This window comes from Echinops telfairi, unplaced genomic scaffold, assembly GCF_000313985.2.
Source record: "Echinops telfairi isolate 266 unplaced genomic scaffold, ASM31398v2 ScPeMD7_23;HRSCAF=83, whole genome shotgun sequence".
Taxonomy (NCBI): Eukaryota; Metazoa; Chordata; class Mammalia; order Afrosoricida; family Tenrecidae; genus Echinops; species Echinops telfairi.
The window spans coordinates 53,423,164-53,440,200 of record NW_022103920.1 but is presented as its reverse complement, the minus strand read 5'-3'; the positions used below and the strand labels follow the sequence as shown (position 1 = coordinate 53,440,200).

The 17,037-nt window shown below is 37.4% G+C and overlaps 1 protein-coding gene across 2 annotated transcripts in view; it reads right to left on the bottom strand.

The window, feature by feature from the left end:
* The window catches only part of DMTF1 (cyclin D binding myb like transcription factor 1), a 71,503-nt gene that overhangs the window by 43,446 nt on the left and 11,020 nt on the right, over window positions 1-17,037 (bottom strand). For both annotated transcript variants that reach the window (XM_004702636.2, XM_045288976.1), the window contains exons 2-7: window positions 15,457-15,583; window positions 13,291-13,407; window positions 9,968-10,090; window positions 8,032-8,126; window positions 3,616-3,730; window positions 2,282-2,358 (exon numbers count right to left, since the gene is read on the bottom strand). In XM_004702636.2, the coding sequence (XP_004702693.1) occupies window positions 2,282-2,358; window positions 3,616-3,730; window positions 8,032-8,126; window positions 9,968-10,090; window positions 13,291-13,399 (519 nt within the window). In that variant the 5' untranslated portion in view covers window positions 13,400-13,407; window positions 15,457-15,583. The remainder of the gene's footprint in view (window positions 1-2,281; window positions 2,359-3,615; window positions 3,731-8,031; window positions 8,127-9,967; window positions 10,091-13,290; window positions 13,408-15,456; window positions 15,584-17,037) is intronic.

Below are 17,037 nucleotides of genomic sequence, written 5' to 3'. Positions count from 1 at the left end.
ATCGGTTCCCCGTTTCCAACCACTCTCCCTCTACCCTCCCAGTATCACCACTCACACCACTAGTCCTAAAGGGATCTTCCGCCCTGGATTCCCTGTTTCCAGTTCCTATCTATACCAGCGTACACCCTCTGGTCTAGCCAGACTTGCGAGGTAGAATTCGGATCATGATAGTTAGGGGCAGAGGAAGCATTTAGGAACTAGAGGATAGTTGTATTTTTCATCATTGCTACATCGCACTCTGTCTGGCTCGTCTCCTACCCGAAACCCTTCTGTAAGGGGATGTCCAGTGGACTACAAATGTGCTTTGGGTCTCCACTCTGCACTATCCCCCTCAGTCACGATGGCAACATTTTTTGTTCTGATGATGCCTGATACCTGATCCCTTCGACACCATGTGATCGCACAGGCTGTGTGCTTCTTCCATGTGGGCTTTGTTGCTTCTTAGCTAGATGGCCGCTTGTTTACCTTCAAGCTTTTCAGACCCTGGACGCTATATCTTTTGATAGCCAGGCACCATCAGTTTTCTTGGCCGCATTTGCTTATGCGCCCATTTGTCTTCAGCGATCGTATCATGGAGGTGAGCACACAATGATATGACTTTCTGTTCTTTGATGCCTGATAACTGATCCCTTAGGCACCTCATGATCACACAGGCTGGTGTGCTTCTTCCATATGGGCTTTGCTGCTTCTGAGCTAGACGGCCGCTTGTTTACCTTCAAGCATTTAAGACCCTAGAGCCTATATCTTTTGATTGCTGGGCACCATCAGCTTTCTTCACCATATTTGCTTATTCACCCGCTTTGTCTTCAGCGATTGTGCTGGGAAGGTGAGTATCATAGAATGCCAAGAAAGTATTCTTGCATTGAGGGAGTACTTGAGTGGAGGCCCAATGTCCATCTGCTACCTTAATACTAAAGCTATAAATATATGCACATATATCTATTTCCCCATCCTCATAAATATATTTGCATATGTACATGTCTAGACCTCTATAAATGCCTTTTGCCTCCCAGCTCTTTCCTCTATTTCCTTTGACTTTCCTCCTGTTCCACTATCATGCTGTCCCCACCAGGGTTTCGGCAATTCCTCTTGGTTATATTACCCTTGATCATGCCCTACCAGGCCTCCCATACCCTCCTCACCACCAATTTGGATCCCTTGTTGCTCCCTTGTCCCTGGGTTTAACACCACTACCTCCCCCCCTCCCCCACCAACCGTCGTCGGTCCCGTTTTCTCCTCCAGATTTTCCATTCAGCCTATCTTATTTAGACAGACCTGCAGAGATAATAACATGCACAAAAACAAGACAGAGCAAAACCAAGCAACAATGTACAACAAAACAATGACAAACAAAACAAAACACAACAAGAAAGAAAAGCTTGTAGCTAGTTCAAGGATTGTTTGTTGGCCTTTAGGAGTGTTTTCCAGTCTAGTTGGTTGGGGCACCATGCCCTGGCCCCAAAGTCCACCTTCAGCATTCCCTGGGGACCTCGCCACTCCATTCTCTTGCTGTTCTGTTGCACTCCCTTAGTGTTTTGCCTAGGTGTGGTGGGATCAGATCGGGTGCAATTTCCACACTGTGTCTCCAGTGTTGTCCCGTGTAGGGCTATGTCCACCCTATTCTTGACTTCTCTGTCTTAATCCTCCCGACTTTTCCTCCTTCTCCAACCAGAAGCAGAACCTGAATCACTCAAATGGTACAAAAGTCTGAATTTTGGGGCCTGTTTTCAGCTTTCCCACATGGCTTTCCAAAGGTAACCATTCTTTGTGTTAACTCACATAAGGGGGTTCAAAAAGTTTGTGGAAAACTCCATTAGTCCACGTACTCTTTGAAGCTCTCGTATCTCCATATTTAATAAAGAGGTTTCAATAGACAATATATCTGAACATGAACTCAATAAATGAAAATTAAAGGGAAGGAAGAATATAACTTCATAAACATTCCAAAAGGATGTAAACTTAGTCTTTAGACAATATATATCTAAACGCCAATTTATAGGCTGACTGAAAAGAGACAAGACCAAGGCTCTCACCATTAGAGAATCTAAAAGGTTATTATTAAGAGTTTGTCTGAACTATAGGGTGACAGCTAAAGCAATAAAGCTATTTTAAATTGAGGTTGCAAAATTCATTTAAAAATAATACTACTTTAGGATTTTAAGAACACAATATATTAACCATTGAAAGAAAATATTCCTAATAATTATATTCAATATGCTGCTGTTTGCAATTAGCAGTGCAAAAATACAGCGTGAAACACAAAAGTATGCCATTAAGATACCTTCAAGTAGCGTTCAATATTGCTCATCAAAATATCAATTTCTTCCTTGGACCACATCCCCTGCTTCCATTTATGTCCTTTAAAAGAAGATAAGTAGTGTTACACAAATTATTATTCCTTCCTCCAATACTCATTTCTTCCAGGTGATTCATATCTGTAGGAATAAAGTATAGCTAATGTAACTTCTTATTCATGTTCAAGTTCCCTCAGTAAACTTATCACATCTCAGTTTTAATGCAAAAATACTCTTGACCTTACAAACGATGTGGTAATTAAAATATTTTAAAAATCTATTACTTGTCCTCTTATGATAGCAGTACAAAAATTCTAATAAGGATCTTAAAAATTTTCTCCCAAGAGTAACAAGTTTTATGAATAATTGAAATTCTGGATGAAGGTACACAATATATCGGACATCAAGTGAATAATCTATTCTTAAGAGCATTATACTCTACACTGGTAGAAAGAATCAATTTACTTGTTTCCTTACTTTGACAGAAAAAACCATCCTCACTGTTTGAGCTGCTTCTACAGCAATCCATATGCACGAGAGTACCATATACCTCTAAACTGCTAAACAGACTAAAATAGTGAACCCTTGAAAAGTGTCCAAGAGCCTGCTACCATAAGAAGCAATGATACCATCTTTTAACGCAAAAATTAACTAGGGAAATTTTACTTAAGTTAAAAATACTCAGTTTTTGAGAAACAAATGTTGGTTCAATATAGAAAAGTTCAAAAACTCCTCAGTCACATGGACGAGAGTAGAAATCAGAATCTCAATGGCAGGTCCTTCTACCTCCCTTATCCATTTCCCTTATCAACCATCACTTTACTCAACATTTTGCATTTATGAATGGTAAAATAATCTATTTAGAGCACTAGTGACTTATGCATGCCAGTAACAAATGCGGAGGAGCTAGGGGAGAATGTTGGTTGTTTTTAAGGTTTGTGTCAACTTGGCTGGTTTGGTCAACTCAGTGGTTTGGCCATTAAGTAACATCTTCAATTTTTATACAATGCTCCTTTTCTTCTCATTAAAAAACTAATAATTTTATTGGGGTCTCGTACAACTTTTATCACAATCCATACATCCATCCATGTGTCAAGCACATTTGTTGCCCTCATCATTCTCAAAACATTGTCTTTCCACTTGAGCCCGTGGTATCAGCTCATTTTCCCCCTCCTTCCCAGCTCCCCACTCTCTCATGAACCCTTGATAATTTATAAATTATTATTCATTTTCAAAGAACAACCTAGTCATTGAAACCTAACTATACCAACGAGTGCAGAGCGAATATATTCCCCACTCTAAAATTCACAGCATAGCCAACCTTTGTTAGTCAGAGAATCTTTATCTTCTTTAGTTGTAAACCATGCTTGGCTAACTGCTGAAACTTCTTCATTACCCAAGGGAGATATTTCATCTAGTTGCTCATTCTGTAGAATCTTGAACAAGAACAAAACCAAGAAAACCCGTTTAATGAAATACTCAACTTGATTAATTTTCATTTGCAATGCTAAATATTATAAAACTCTTATGTACAGAGCACGGAGTTAATTTGTGATACATAATATATAACACTAGCTAAAAACTTTTACTAAGTATTTAAATCACTATAGGACAGCTAAAACAATTTGTGTATGTAAAATGAGTGCACAAGCAGTCCCAGCTAAGATCATGGAAGTACTAGGGTTGAGTCATTTGATTGCTAGAATCCTCATATAGTTATATATTAATAATACAATCCCCTACTAAAATAAAGGAGTATCAAGATACACCAGAAGACATTATCATGTTTACTGGATTTTTCTATTTTAGTTTGCCTTCTGAAGCCAATCTTTAGCCTTTTAAAAAAAAGTTCTTCTCAAAAAATGCTTATTATTATATGAAGGAGCCTCATGATGTTTGTAGAAAATCCTATTATGTTCTAAATTCCATTTTCCACAAACGTTTGGAAGTTCTCTCATATTATTACTCTACTTTAGAACAATATTTATCAATATACCAGAGTAAGTCAAAAAGAATCACTACAAAGCCAGAAACTTTTATTAAACAAAAAACCAAAAATGTGTTATCTTCCCTCTAGATCAAAATACTCTTAAAGGCCATGTTTCCACCTCTCTAACCCATTTGCAAGGGAATTCTGTGTTCTTTCATTTATGCCACGTACCAAAGATAGCTTTGGCATCCTTGCGGTTCTTAAATCTTGTTGGAGTTTTTCTGAGTTTGGGGAGGAAAAAGAAGTCTGAAGGGACAATATCAGAGATGTAAGGTAGATAGACTACAAAGTTTCCTGACAAAATTCTTGCTAAGACAACAGTTCTTGCTACCCCAGACGAAGGGCCAAGTACATTGATGAAAAAATCTCGTCATAACTTTTCTGGCCTTTTCTCACTAATGTAGCTATAGCTTTCAATTTTCTTAAAACTTCATAATAAGCCCAAGTGTCCTTTAAGAAAATTTCATCTATTATGATTCCCCTCTCATTTAAGATCCCCTGAATAAAAGTAATCACTATAAGTTTCTGAATTAACCTCTTTGCCTTGAATTTATTTAACTGATCTAACTAATCCCCTTGGAAGCCACTGTTCTGACTGGGCCTTATTCTCTGGATAATATTGGTAAAACCAAGATTCATCCCTAGTTCTTAATCATTCCATAAAATCATCTTCATTATTTTTGATAGTGCTAAAAAGACTAATGGTAAGATTAGCTTTTTAAGCTAGCCGATCTTCATGCAACATGTTTGACACCCAACTGTCCGCAAGTTTGCTGAGACGAAGATGTTTGCTCAATATTGAAACTGCGAAACCATGTGAGATCCCAACTTAAGCAGCTATTATATTAATAGTAATCAGAAGATGTGTCCACTTCAGTTTTGTCTGGAATTAGCCCTGACCTCAAAAATGTCTGTTTCTGTGGTTACAGAATTTTTGAAGGCACAATATGGAGTCAGACACAAGTGTTTTACTAAGGGACACCCAATAATTGCAGAAACATGTTTAAACTTTTTAAAAAACATAAAATAGTAGCAATACTTTACTTACTTTTACATAACTCCCATGCCATAAAAGTCACCCCATTAAAGTGTACAATTCAGTGATTTCAGGACAGTCACATTTGTGCAACCATCACCAGGCATATATATTTTCAATTACAAACATACCTCATTTAACAAATTTTGAAGAAACAAAGCTTCTTTTAATGTAGTTAGTCTTAGCCTACAGAGAGCTTAAGTATGAAAGACACGGCAATAGTGCTATTATTATTAGGTAAAAACCTGGATAAAAGAACAGCATATGCTTAGTAACCACTCAACAAAGTCCAGTCTCAGATTGGATAAACTCATTGTATTACTGGTTGGAGGTAAGTCCTAAGAAAGATTGGGTTAGTTCTTGAATAAGTTGAAATTGTAATTCTAATTTCAAACCCATCTCAGTCAAAGCACAATGAGAATAGACAGCTTATCTTTATTGTCATCTACTTTATTTTCATATCTGGCGATAAATGTATGGTTAGTGTATCAAGCAAGTTTGGTGTTTTTAGGTTGTTACTTTTAGAAAATTCATGGGGCAAAAACACCAGAAATAACTGCAACAAGCCTATACTTTATAATCCCACGTTTCTGTGTGTCTTTAAAGCCTTTATAAAAACTTAGAATTGAGAGAAACTAGATGATTGCCTATGATTCGTGATATTCTGAAGATCACAATTCTTCAATTATTTGAATTCCTATGATATCAACTTGAAAGACGGGAATTCTGAGCTATTAGAAATCAATCAAAGAAAGATAGAGACTTCAATACATTTTAGATTGAACTGTTTCCCCAAAATATGTTGTAAATCCTAATTCCTATACTTATGGTTATATTTCTATTTGGAATAGGTTGTCTTTGTTTTGTTAATGAGGCAGAGCAGTGCAGTGTTTTTTTTTTTGAGAGCTACAAGAGGAGATTAAGCAAGCGTTTACAATCAAAGGCCAAAAGGGCAGGAAAGGACAGATGGAAATGGATCCAGGGAGGAAGTATGAATATCATGGGGAAAAAAAAGTGTATATAAACTGTCAAATGAAAAACTGCCAAAGTTTTCACCCCAAAATAAGTTCTACAACAAAACAAAAAAGATGATACTAAAACAAGAGGCCAAATAATAACAACACGTTAACTCTCTGGCAATAAAATAACTCCTTAATTTGTCTTATAATAGGAATTTATCAATCTTTTAATTAAGTTGAAAACCAAATAAATCTTAATCGCTCTCTCTCACACACAGAATTTATTTTTAATGTGCTGAAAATGGAAAAATAGCAGTAACACAAGCCTTTCACTCTAGAACGAAACTGCTAAGAGCTATTTTGAAGGACAGGCATGTTTTACTGTTTCAGGGGGTTTAGAAAATTAATTCCAAAAAAAAGAAAATTAATTCCTGCCCAAACCACCCAATGAAATCCAAGTGGGAGACTACAAACTCTCCAGCCTGACCCAAAGACTCACTCTTCTGATTACCTTGAGACTCAAGAATAACTTTGAAGCTTCCTATAACAAAAGGTTCACAGTGCATGTACCTAAGCTGGCCCTAGTCCTTTTACGTTTCCTATAAACTTGTAGCTAGATGGTCATTGTGACCTTTCATTAAAACAAATAAACACAAAGGCGATTTTAAAAAATTTGTAGAAAACAGAATTTCCACACACTATTTTAAGCTCCTTATCATAATGACATGATACAATCTCTCTACTTCAAAAATTATCTTATTAAATGAAGAAATGAAAAAAGGTGAGCTACTAAAAAAATAAAAGCATAATCAATGATAAATCTACAAATAAAATAAATTTTATGTGTAACTTAGCTGTAGAGCAAAAAAGGTCCAATTGATTTTTGCAAAAGAAACTTAATTTCTATTTATGTGAGATTAATGACATAGTAGAAATCATAAAACTGTATTTAGTCCTATAGCCTACAAGAGAAACCAATACTACTGTTAAGTACAATTGTGGTAATTAAAACCTACCTAAAATGACTAGTTTCCACTCTTGAAAGAATACAGAATGTGTGTTAGCCTTTCTAAATCAGTGTTAAGGACTACTACTGGGTAAAACTTAAGCAGCTTTAACTTCTAATGAATATCTTGTATTACTGTTAAGGTAAAATATAAAGTTTTCTAATAGCTCCAGCGAGATTCACTACATGCAGAGAAGGAACATACATGCATTTTAAAATAGTTTTATTAGGGGCAAATACAACTCTTATCATGATCCATACATACATCAATTATGTAAAGCACATTTGTACATTCATTGCCCCCATCATTCTCAAAACATTTCCTCTCCAACTAAGCCCCCAGCATCAGGTCCTCATCCTTTTCCCCTCCCTTCCCACTCCCCCCTCCCTCATGAACCCTTGATAATTCACAAACCATTATTTTGTCATATCTTGCCCTTTCCGATGTCTCCGCTCACCCACCCCTCTGCTGCCCGTTTCCCAGGAAGGAGGCCACATGTAGATCCTTGTAATCGGTTCCCCCTTTCCAACCCACCCTCCCTCTAGCTTCCCAGTATCGCAGCATTTGTTTTTTAAGACAAGCATTACACTTCTGATACACTTATGTAGGTACTGGCAACATGAGTAAGTAGTGTCACCGTAATTTTATATTTGGTCCTTTGTCAGATAAAACATGCCCTATGACTATCATCTGACTTATGTATATGTATAAAAGATAACCCTCCTGTGCCCAATGGAAAGAATACCTGGATCTGTGTCACAGTTCCTTCAGTAATCTCATCATCTGCCACCTCTGTGGTCGCAGTCATGGTCAACTCAAAGCTCTGATCATTTTCTGAAACTTCAGAAAAAAGGGAAACAATTCATCTCCAGAATAATGGTGGATTCTAATTAATCTAAAAATATCTAAGGAAAAAAAGTTACTCCTTGTCAACACATCACCACATATACATATATTCATTTATTAATTGTGCAAATACTACATACTAGTCCATGCTTTGGGAACTGAGGATATGTCTTTGGCGGGGGTGGGGTGGGGGAGGGGGGGCGGATGCAATGGGAGGGGGAGAGTAGAACAGGGACAGCCTGCTTCACGGATCTTACATTCTTTCTAGTGGGGAAAATAAAAGTGAACAAGATACGCTATATGGTGAAAAGTACCAAGGAGAAGAAGTAAATGCAGGAAAGTGAATGTACTGAGAGTATGTGAGGCTATTTGAAATTTTAGAAAAAACAAACTCATTGCCACTAAGCCGATGCCGATTCACAGCAACCCTTTTAGGACCGGGCAGAACTACCATTGTGAGTGGCCAAGACTGTTAACTGTTTATGGGAGCAGAAAGCCCCATCTTTCTCTCTCGGAGCAGCTGGCTGGTGGTTTCCAATTGCTAATTCTGTGGCTCACAGCCCAATGTGTAATCACTACTCCACCAGGGCTCCTGAAATTAGATCCTAGGCCACAAAAAGTGGTCAAGCCCTAGCACACAATGAGGAAGGAAGCCAGTAATCCACATCCTGAAAAAATGCATTTCGAGAAAAAGCCAAGTTGCAAAGGCTCAGAAATGAGGGTGACATGCATGGCATGTTCATTGAAATGGCAAGAAGGCCAATATAGCTAAAGCATGTGGAACAAGACCACTGAGACTGTGCATTGGCCTCATAGGTCGTTGTAAATACTTTTGCTTTTAGTCAGAGGTGGGAGGCCACCAGTAGATTTTAAGTACACTTGTTTTTTTAAAAACCAGTATCACTGTGATGGCTAAGAGGAAGATTGAAGAGGTAAGTATTACAGTAAGATTAATTAGAAGACTAATGAAGTAATCCAGACAAAAGTCACTGGACTAGGGTGAAGGCAAGTGAAGGTCATTTGTATTTCTATAGCTCAAATCCTGTAAATATTTTCATGGTTTAGGCAACAGGCTCCGAGGACAAATCAGAGAGCAACTGTTGCTAATTTTACTTTTAAACTTTTTATGCGAGCTACAGGAAGGATGGACTTGACATTAATAAGACAGAAAAGAATGCCGAAGAAGCAAGTTTAAGAACTTCTAATAACTGGACACCTCAGTCATTTTAAATACATTGAGACACCTACTATTGTGGGGAAATGAGTTCTTTTACATGCCTTTTGGACATCATTCTTTGGAAAAACAGCTTGAGATCCCCCCCACCCCATCCCTGAAAAGTTACCTAGGCCCTAGTTTCTTACCCTAGAAAGTTCATGACTTTTGTCCAGGTTGATTAACATTTCCCTGATGAACAGTCAATAATTAATAGTATGCAAAAGTGACTATAGCTACTATGTAAATGAAGTATATGTGGCCTACCAAGAAAGTACTGATCACCGTGACCTTTCCAATGGACAGGGCCACGCCAAGAAATTGCCAGAGTTATTATTTGTGGTATTAAAATTACACTGGGGGTGCTGGGTTGGGGGGATATGATAGAAAAAATAGTCTGAAAATGGCTCACTGGGAGGTAAAAATTTTTACAAGGTTTTAGAAACACTCCCCTGTAGAATTACTGTGATGATTAAATTAGCACGGTATGTTTTGAAGTTATGAAGAGAAAAATAACTGGTCTAAGCTTCCTAGAAATGCCAACTTCTATCGAAATGAATTTTTCACAAGTTTGTATTGATTTAAAAACAACCTTCTATATTCTTAAGTCATCGAGACTTACGTGGAAGTGCAACAACTGATATACAAGGAGTTGAATCATCAATACTCTGATCATCCTCAGAGGACAAACAAAGTCTTTTATGTGAAGGTTCAGTACTATCTTCCGAGTCTATTTCATCAGCTTCTAATGAAAACAAAACAGCAAACAAAAATTTTAACCAACGAGGAAAAATTAAATCTCCAACCGGTAATGACTGGAATAATTTGCTTACCTTTTTGCTCCATTAACTAGCCCCATTAGTGTCACAAGGATTCAAGGGGCAATACCTTCTTTATGTCTAAAGCAGTGACTACGTCTATATGCCACCTTTGAGACATCACACTTTGTATTGTAAACTACCTGGTTTTCCATATACTTCACTGATAAAGGCAGGTTGATCATTTTTTAAAGTGTGCAGATCCATTGACAATGTTTGAGTACAAACTAGGAAAACGCAGACTTTCAAGGAGCACAAACTATAGCAGAGATGGCTAAATGAACAATTTTAGAATAGTGCTGGAAAAGTGGATAGAAGAGGCTGTTAAAGGAACATAGAACAGAGGAATTTAATATGTAAACTGGAGGGTGAGAGAAATTTTTCTAGATACTAAAAAGAGAAACAGAAACTAGGGGACAACAATTTTTCCTGTTAGTAGTAAAATGTGCAGTGACAATGAGGTGTGAAAGCAGGTTGTTGAAAGGTCACTGGTATGAACTGGTATCACTGAGTCCACAGAGATAAGACCTAGCAATCTGCTTCGTTATTATATGGACAGTTGGTAGGTGCTGTCAAGTCTGTCCTGAGTCACAGGGGCCCTATGTGTAAACAAGCTGTGCTATTGGAAAGGAAAAAAAACTACGCACAGATTTCTTTTCAGGCACCACAATAAACGCAAACAATGGCAGTTCAAAACCACCATCTACTTTGTAGGAGAAAGATGGAGCTTTTCACTCTTGCACAAAGGCAATTCTACCCTGGTCCTATAGAGTTACTATGAGTTGTCAACGACTCAATGGCATTGAGTTTGGTTGTTTGGGGGATTGGTTAAAAGAACATGTCTGAACAGGATCCAGCCTGAGGCACTACAAAGGCCAAGACATCAGTTTGAAACAAGTCCCTATCAAAGCAACATGAATTATGCTAAAACTAATGGGAAAAAACCATCAGCAGTTCATAAATGGTTAACTTAAAAAAAAATCATTTTATTGAGGGTTCTTATAGCTCTTCTCACAATCCATACATATGGTGTCAAGCACATTTGTACATATGTTGCCATCATTTTCAAAACAAATTTTTTCTACTTGAGCCCTTGATATCAGCTCATTTATCCTTCCCTCCCTCCCTCCCTCAGGAACCCTTGATAACTTATAAATTATTTTTTTCATGTCTTACACTGACCGCTGTCTCCCTTCAACCACTTTTCTGTTGTTTGTCCCCTGGGACGGGGTTATATGTAGATCTATGTGATCAGTTCCCCGTACCTTCCCTTTACCCTCCTGGGATCTCTATTCTCATTATTGGTGCTGAGGGGTTTAATCTGCCCTGGATTACTTGTGTTGAGAGTTCTTAACTATACCAGTGTACATGCTCTGATCTAGCCAGATTTGTGAGGTAGAATTGGGGTCATGATAACAGGGGGAAGCAGCATTAAAGAACTAGAGGAGGGTTGTATGTTTCATCAGTGCTATACTGCACCCTGACTGGCTTGTTTCTGCTTTGTGACCCTTCTGTGAGGGGATGTCCAATTGTCTACAGATGGGCTCTGAGTTAACTTTTACAAGAAGGGATGAGAATAGCATCTGGGGTCTTAAAGCAAGTACTATCTAAATGAGGCATCAACTAAGTGCACAGGGAAGAAGCACAATCCAATATTGTAAATAGTACAGTGCAAATCTGAAGGAGGGAATGGTATCAGAGCACTGTGGGAGGAATGGTTGGTGTCAGAAGAGGTAAAGAAGAACAGTGTGCCTACTGGGAAGCCAGAGGAGGTCAGAACCGTTGCCACAGCAATGTTCTTCTCTAGGGATTGACTGGTCCCTCTGACAGCATGAACAAAGTACAGCAGACAGTCTTCTGGCTATACATCTTCCAAGACAGACTTGTATATTCTATGTTCTTTTGCAATACAGCAATTCAAATTGAGGCATGAATTCTTTTTTTAGTCTTCCTTAATCATTGTCCAGCTTTTTCATGACTATTAGGCAAATGAAAACACTAACTTAGGCCACTGAAATTTTTATCCTCAACCTAAAAATCTCTGCTTTTTAAGGTCTTTTACTGCAGATTTGCCCAATGCGACATATAATTTGATTTCTCGGCTGCTGCTTCTGGAGACACCGATTGTGTAACCAAGATGAAATTCTTGGTATCTTTATAGACTTTGAGTCATTTTAACATACCAATAGGTAGTTAAGAACACACCAGTTTGAATGAAATAACCCAGATTATATAGGCTGAAATGAGCAGAAAAGAGAACGTAGGTTAAATGGATGAACTTAAAAGAGTAAAATGAATAAAGAAGAAATAGGTAGAGAAGTAATAAAATGACCACAAACTGCAAGTTTGTGTGTTGTATCAAAGAAGTATACTCAGTTACCTGGAATGATATTAAAATTTCTTCTTCACTCAAAAATATACCCCGAAGTCATCTTAAAGTTACCCTGCCTGCCCAAGCATTATGCTACTTGAACACCAGTCTGTGGGATCAAATTTACCACACTTGAAAGACTAGAGAGACTTTATGGAGTGATGAGTTCATTAATGAGAGAGGGTGCAAATGGTTGTACAGCTGCAAGAATGTGATCAGTATCACTGAATTGCAAGTTTAAAACTATGTTTTACTATATACGCTCTTAACAAAATAAAATTAGGAAAACCTCTCCTTTTCAAAAATGAACAAACTGTTGAATCCTAATTCATTACAAGTGATCATATTAAAGCCTATTAATATAGTTGTGTAAAATTCTCGAATATACAAAATAAGTTTTCTATTTATATTGGCAGGCCTATTTAAATAGTTTCAAAAGTATTATAGATAACTATTAAAGCACAAAAATAAGTATTTCATAAAAGAATACATATACTTAAGAAAATTTTCCATCATCATCATTGGAGGCTCAACACATTTTATTTATCAAATAAGATTGACAATGGCTAATTTTTATGGCAAATTTAAAAATATTTTTAGAAACCACAAAATTAATGTTAAGACACTGACTGAAAATCATAAACTTTCTTTGTATTCTACAAGCCTCAATTGCCTATCTGGATAATAAGAATCAAATGTAACATGGAACTTTGGAATCTACACACTCCTAAGTATTATTTTAACAACTTCACCTACCATTCTGAGGGCAATGAAGAATGAGATTCCCTTCGGTGTCCTGAGTCAAAGTCACAGAGTTCACAGTTTCTACTGTTACTGTGTCAGAATCCTCTTCAACTGTGCTCATACTCAAATCTGTACAAAGATTCCACATTTGTATTAAGTTATTTCTAGATATAAACACAAACCAGTCTTCCCTCCCCGAAACCCAAACACAAACTACTAGTTGTCTATCTATAATGTTCTTTATGAAAATTCACAATGACTGTTCGTATTCTAAAATTTATACCCATTATTCAGAAATAAAAGAAATAATTTACAATACTGTGACCAGTATGAATATTTGTAAATATATAGCATTAGCTTCTTAAAAAGGTTGTTCTACCACATCCAATGAAAGAAGTTCTAATTTGTCATACCTAGAAAAACTCTCAACCCAGTACGGTTACTTTTTACTGGCAAAACTGCAGTACATATGTGTGGTTTTTGAAATTTTAGCAGAAGTTATCATCAAAACTTCTATCTGGATGTAAGAATCATTTTTCCATAAAGCTTTTACAGATAACTATTAGATAGTAATTCACTCATATTTACTAACTAGGCAAATGTATTTTTCCTTGGCAAAGATCTGGTGATTTATTATTATTTATTTTAAACCATTTCACTGGGGTTTTTACAGCTCTTATCACAATCCATACATACATTCATTGTGTCAAGCACATTTGTACATATGTTGCCATTGTTTAGAAAACATTTTCTTTCTACTTGAGTCCTTGGTATCAGCTCATTTCCCCCTGCCTTACCCCATGAACCCTTGATAATTTATAAATTATTTTTTCATGTCTTACAATGACCGTGGTCTCCCTTCAACCACACTTCTATTGATCATCCCCATGGGGGTGGGTGTTTATGCCGATCATTGTGATCAGGCCCCCCCACCCCCCACCCCCCGATCGCTACTCTCATTATTGGTCCTGAAGAGTTTAATCTGTCCCGTATTCCCTGTGTTGCGAGTTCTTATCTGTACCAGTGCACACAGTCTGGTCTAGCCAGATTTGTAAGGTAGAACTAGAGGAAAGTTTTATGTTTCATCAGTGCTACACTGCACCCTGACTGGCTTGTCTCTTCCTTGTGACCCTTCTACAAGGGGATGTCCAAATGTTGACAGATGAGCTTTGGGTTTCCACTCTACCTCCCCCCCCCCCACACACACACACAATTCACATCTATGTTTTTTTTGTTCTGGGTCTTTGATGCCTGATACCTGATCCCACCTACACCTCAGGATCACACAGGCTGCTGTGCTTCTTCCATGTGGATTTTGTTGCTTCTCAGCTAGATGGCTGCTTGTTTATCTTCAAGCCTTTAAGACCCTAGAGGCCATATCTTTTGATAGTTGGGCATCATCCACTTTCTTCACCACATTTGCTTATGCACCCATTTTATCTTCATCGATCGTGTCAGGAAGCTGAGCATCAAAGGATGCTCGGTTATCAGAATGAAGTGTTCTTGAGTTGTGGGAGTACTTGAGTAGAAGCCCAATCCCCGTCTGCTACCTTAATACTTAACATATAAATATATGTACTACATAGATCTATTTCCCTATTGTTATAATTATTTACATGTGTACATGCCTGTATTTAGACCTCTATAAAGGCCCAGATCTGGTGATTCATTAGATTATTAAAAATATTACTGCTTTAAAAAAAAATCATTTTATTGGGGACTCGTACAACTCCCATCACAATCCATACATCCATCCATTGTGTCAAGCACATTTGTACATGTGTTGCCATCATCAGTCTCAAAACATTTGCTTTCTACTTGAGTCCTTGGTATCAGCTCATTTTTCCCCTCCCACCCCACTCCCCCCTGCCACATGAACCCTTGATAATTTATAAATTATTATTATTTTGTCATATATTCACACTGTCCAATGTCTCCCTTCATCCACTTTTCTGATGACCATTCCCCAGGGAGCAGGTTACATGTAGATCCCTGTAATCGGCTCCCCCTTTCCACCCCACCCTCCTGGCCATATTACTGCTTTAAAAATCACTCATGTTATAGTAGTAATGGATGCCAGTTCCAAGTGAAAAAAAGATAAATGGAAATGACTTCGTTATGACTGAAATGTGCACATTCCTGAAGTGGGTGAGGCCATTACAACACAGGTGGACTAACCTGGACAACGTATGGATCAGCTACAGCCCTTCCCACAGAATCAAGTCGCCTTCCCTTAAGCACCAGCATCACTTTCATGCTATCCAGATTGCTTCTTCCCCATGCTCCTTCCTACCTCTGCAGCACTCTGAAAAAAGCAACAGCATTAAACAGTTAGCTTAACAGAAAAAATTCAATGCTAGTTGTTATCCGGACCACATCTATCCTAAGGTCTTTGTGATGTATCAACTAGAAACAAACTGATATTCTTTTAATAGCCCTTCTAAAAATAAGCTTCTAAAACCATTCCTTTAATGTGAGGGCACAAATGCTTAGATATACTATATCTACACGTCGATAATTTTTTTTTTAAAGAGTTTTTTTTTTTAATTATTTATTTATTTTGTTTTCATTATCTTTTTTTTCTTTTTTCTTTTTTCACATTTTATTAGGGGCTCATACAACTGTTATCCACACGTCGATAATTTTATACCCTGCTTTTTACAGGTTATTCACAGAAAGTCACTCTATGAAGGACATCAAAGTAGGTATTTGAGTCATCTATCATTTCATATGTACATCGCATTAAAAAGATGACATTATTTTAAAATTTCCAATATTGGACATTTATGTCGCTGCCAATATCAGAAATTTTCTTACGCTGTATTACAACATCTACAAACATTTCTTTAGACTATATTAGTGAAAATTACCTTATCAAATGAGCTTAACAATGAAAATATTTAAAATTCATACAGAAATTTAGATTATAGTAAAGCTGTCCTGTTTTATATCCCAACCACTGAGGTATAAATCTTATTCCAGATAACTTCGCCAGTCCCCCCACTCCACTGAAACAGGGATCTTAAAATACAAGACAGCAGCGTAACCGGCTGCTTCACCATTTTAAAAATGACTGAACTCAAGTCATGTTACGTGCCACTGAGTTGGTTCGACTCAAGGAGCTGTGTGCAGAACAAAGTGTCATTCATGGTACAGATTAACAAACAGTTCTGTGCTGGTTTTCACATTTAAAAGCATCTTTTTTCAATCAACAAATTAATCTCACATCTCTCTGTGCCAAGCAATCTTCTCTATATACAAGACGAAGATATTTTTGTCACCCTGTCAGCTTAGGTATATGCTCTTGACTTTTGTCTTCCTGTATTTGAGTTAGTTATATGATCAGTTATTACTATGTGATGTCACGTTAGCTCAGATTCATAGCAACCCTAATGCAAAATAGAGGAAATGTTACCTGGCTCTGTGCCAACCTCACAACTGTAATGTTGATTCCATTTTTAAAGACACTGGGCTAGGCTAATCCATCTTACTGAAGGTCTTTCTTAAATTTTCCCAGTACAACATCCTCCCTAGAAACTGGTTCCCTCTGATACATGACGCCTCTCCATCCTTGCTTCTAAGGAGCATTCTGGCTATGCTTCTTCTAAGACAGTTTATTAATAAAATTCAGAAGGCAAAGAGTATACAGTGAACCCTCGCCACTTCACACTTCGACTTCCGCAGCTTCACTCTATCGCGGTTTTTGCGTTAACAGTGCATGCTCTGTCATTACTGCCACTGATTGGCTCATACTGTACA